The sequence below is a fragment of the Anneissia japonica genome, unplaced genomic scaffold (assembly GCF_011630105.1).
Source record: "Anneissia japonica isolate Jap-2015-1 unplaced genomic scaffold, ASM1163010v1 scaffold9879_len7310_cov140, whole genome shotgun sequence".
Taxonomy (NCBI): domain Eukaryota; kingdom Metazoa; phylum Echinodermata; class Crinoidea; order Comatulida; family Comatulidae; genus Anneissia; species Anneissia japonica.
In genome coordinates, this window is record NW_022694416.1 from 541 (window position 1) to 4,643 (window position 4,103).

Here is a 4,103-nt window from a genome sequence, read left to right on the forward strand (position 1 = left end):
TATATATATATATATATATATATGTGTGTGTGTGTGTGTGTGTGTGCGTGTGTGTATGTGTGTCTGTGTGTGTGCTATTTTGTCTGAATGTGTTGTAATGCGTACTATTCATTTTTGAGATGTGTTGGTTTTAAGTACGTTACGTCATTATGTACTTTCCCACACATGAATATAAAAATAATTATACAATAACAAAATTGATGAAGGAATAAACTTCTTAAATTTGTAAAGCACGCCTTCATTAGAACTAATATTTCTATTTACCTTATCCATTTTGCGTCATCAGTTTGTGTTTGTTATATAATAATTGCACAATTTGATTGAACCACTGTGATTACCACTAAAAATATAAAGGTTAGTTAACCTCCATGCTCAGAGTCAATATCACGCCAGATGAAAAGTAGTTTATTTGATAAATTGCAATTGCTTTACTTAGACGGGGAATCCCCCCACAAACTGTATATAAGTATGTATCCCAGGGGCTAGCAGTGGTCATCGTGCACCTCAACCTCAACACAGTAGAATTTCCTTGATATTTTTTGTTTCTACAAGTCGGGAAACAATGCCTATTCAACAGGTTAGTAAATAAAGAGAGAGCAATAATAAATAAATTTTCTTATCAATTAAAGAACTTTCCAGGAATGGAGGGCGCGAAAGATTTGATGTTTACAAAATATATATATCGAATGATTGAGCGATAGTTACCATGGTTATTATGTGTAAATATTTACAAGATACTATATAAAAGAGACACATTTCTCAAGTCATCATCAATTCCGTTAAATTTAATCACGGAGAGAACAAGTGATCATTCATTCAATTCTTGAAGTAAAGTTTTACATTGTAACGAAACTTACACTACAACATGGGCAAAGTAATACAAGCAGTGGTTTTTTGCCTCTTTCTTGGTTGTGTGTATGGTGCGCCAGCAGACACAACGGGTACCCAAGATGTCGACAGCTTTCAACACAAGGTGAGTTCGAGCTCTGTATACTTAATTAAAAATAAGGAATGGTTTATCGGTACTATACCTATACTTGATATTAGCTATATTTCTTGAATTTAGTTTAGTCAGATTTAATTAACAAAAAATGAACAATGTATGCACAAATCCATAACCAACAAGCGTTTGGATGTTCAGATTTGCTTGTTCAACAACGTTCGACGAAATTGATAACGTCCGCGTCGCAGATGTACGGATAAACACATCCAGGTCAATGCTTTGAAGTATAAGAACCATTAACGGAAATAAACTCATTTCTGTTTTACTACAGATGAAGGTTGAGAAAACTTTCTATGTTGAAGGGCAATTTTTGACCGAAACTTTAGAAGAAACTGATGACGGCATTATAATAGATGTAGAGGCTGAACAGGGGTCCACAGCTTTGACAGTTTTCACTGACGTCACTCATGTAAGTGTCACGGAAAAAAATCAACAAACATATCGGCGGCCCGGCCGGGTGTTGTTGAGGTTCATATGTAGGCATGTGTATTCATGTATAGGTTTTAAATGATTATATATTATATGTATTATTGTATGTATTATATGTATTATGTATAATAATAACAATAATAATATAACAATAATAATATAACAATAATAATATAACAATAATAATATAACAATAATAATATAACAATAATAATATATCATTAAAATATATCATTAAAATATATCATTAAAATATATCATAATAATATTATATCATTAAAATATATCATAATAATATATCATAATAATATATCATAATAATATATCATAATAATATATCATAATAATATATCATAATAATATATCATAATAATATATCATAATAATATATCATAATAATATATAATAATAATATATAATAATAATATATAATATTATTTTTATTATTATTATTATTATTATTTTTATTATTATTATTATTATTATTATTTTGAAATAACGTGTGTATGCGTTTAAGAGGTTATGTAACCAACCCATCTATATCCCGTATGCTTTCTTCCGTGAACTCTAATGATAATTTAAACAGGTTATCCACTATAAATAATGTAATTGAATAAAGAAAATGAATCCTTACTATACATTTCAATAACTCGTTCCTTGCTTTTTAAATTAGATTCAGTATTATTAAAATTGAGCTAATTTTTCACAGGGACTACTTCTTCATCGATTCAGTACCCACGACTTTTGCTATATATCCAGCCTCGCAGAGTACAATGATACAAGATCGGTAAGCGTACGTCATCATTTTCTTTCTCCAAATACAATTGATAATTATTGAGGAAAATTTCATCAAGAGTTGATACTCTGTATACCATTTCTATTGGATCGTTATTTTAGTTTTGGTCATAGAGTAGGCACTGTGTTGATGGATATGGTATATCTTCGTACAATAATCACTAAGATTTGACGACAACAAAAATCTCACGTTTACACTTTACAGTGCATGCTATTATATTCCTTATTTTTTGTTTGTGACCTATTATAACGAATAGGTATTTGTATAACGATAACCGTTAGATATAATACCACTAGTACACTAAAACTCAACATACGCAAATGGGTTATACTAACAATAATCCTAACGCTATAACACATTAACAAAAGAATATATTTACTGTATTGGTACTGGTACATCTATGCCAGAGGAAGGCAGATCAGTTTTGAAACGTGCATACTATTTAAATATTAAGGCAATACGCATCTGGTAGGATAAAGTTCTAACGTGACAATCGCTATTATCTTAATCATTCCAGGCACAGGAAAACCCATCAAGTGTGTTCAAGTACAGGCTGGTACCAATTTCAGAGATTAACCGTCAGTACTTCAGCCACACAGCTACCCGCGATATGAAACACGTTTGCAGTGGCGCTAGAAACATATTATGGAGTGAAATTCATGCTGAAGGTGAGCAGGAAACGCGACAGAAACGCGGTTGCCGCGGCGTGTGCAAGATGGTTTGCCACATTGGAAGAAGTTGCGATTATGTTTGCGGAATGGAATGTGATTTCTAAAAAATAATGTGATATAAATTAGATTATAATGACATAATGTAGTGTGTTTATATTCGATATAATAATATGCCTACATCACGAGTTTATATAAATCGGAAATAATTTGTATAAATATTATAGCGAATATTTGTACTTGCTATATTTATTGATTGATTTAAAATATTGTACGTACTTTTATCTTTATAATAGTGGGTTTGGATGTACAGCGCTTTGTAAAGGCGCTATATAAATGATTTTTAGTCAATTTATTTAAATTTACGGATAAAACTTTTCTACATTCTTTAGTCAACTGTTGTTAAATGGTTACTGTTGTGTTGTTTTCTACATCGTAAACCAACATGGATGAATTATTATCAATAAATTGTGTTGTGTGTATAAAGTCTCGATTTTCATTGAATAATTTAGTACTTTTTGTCGATATTCAATACAAACACATTTTTTCTTCTCTACGTATATAATTACGTATGTTTATATATATATAGGCCTAGGCTTATATTATGTATAGACCATATTTTAATATTTTAATGTTGCTGTTAATTTTGCTGCGTAGCACCATTAACGAAATACAAACATATAACATAGGCATATTATATATATGCTATGTATGCTATATATATGTATATATATATATATATAATATATATATATATATATATATATATATATACGTATAGGCTACGTCAATTCCGTAACACGTCAATCTCTGTCGTTTATTTTATTTTATTTTATTTAACATTGAATAAGGAACTGATAGAATTACGACATCGATAATTTTTAACAGATAAACCAAAATTGGAAATATGATCAGGACCATAAACTCCATTAACGCAGTTATAAAAAGAGAGAATCAAGGTAATTTAGTCTACTTAAAGTAGGAAGAATGATATAATTGGAAGGGATAATACAAGTACGAGAAACAAATTTAACAAATCGTTTTTGAATAATATTGATTTTAGTAAGGCATTAGACATGCAATTAAAAATTACAGAATTGAATTCGATATAAGGTCTAACAAGTAAACAATACAGATTAGTTAATAATGTTTTTTGGTTCTTAATATTCCAACAGTTGCGCTTAATTAGGCCTAGCATTCTATTACT

At 29.6% G+C, this 4,103-nt stretch overlaps 1 protein-coding gene across 2 annotated transcripts; it reads left to right on the forward strand.

The window, feature by feature from the left end:
* Positions 1–776: 776 nt before the first annotated feature.
* Positions 777–3,382, forward strand: LOC117101051. Of its 2 annotated transcripts, none has more exons than XM_033240915.1 (4): positions 777–973; positions 1,275–1,412; positions 2,142–2,225; positions 2,746–3,382. In XM_033240915.1, exons 1-4 carry the CDS (start codon positions 866–868, stop codon positions 3,001–3,003), a joined length of 588 nt encoding a protein of 195 aa, XP_033096806.1. In that variant the 5' UTR covers positions 777–865; the 3' UTR covers positions 3,004–3,382. The 2 variants fall into 2 exon arrangements, with proteins under 2 accessions (XP_033096806.1, XP_033096807.1); XM_033240916.1 differs by having other exon boundaries at positions 2,142–2,219.
* The last annotated feature ends 721 nt before the right edge of the window (positions 3,383–4,103 follow it).

Coding starts and splice junctions, on each gene's coding strand:
- LOC117101051 (XM_033240915.1), top strand. CDS start 866: ATGGGCAAAGTAATACAAGCAGTGGTTTTTTGCCTCTTTCTTGGTTGT. Junction 974..1,274: donor TCGACAGCTTTCAACACAAG/GTGAGTTCGAGC, acceptor GTTTTACTACAG/ATGAAGGTTGAGAAAACTTT. Junction 1,413..2,141: donor TTTTCACTGACGTCACTCAT/GTAAGTGTCACG, acceptor AATTTTTCACAG/GGACTACTTCTTCATCGATT.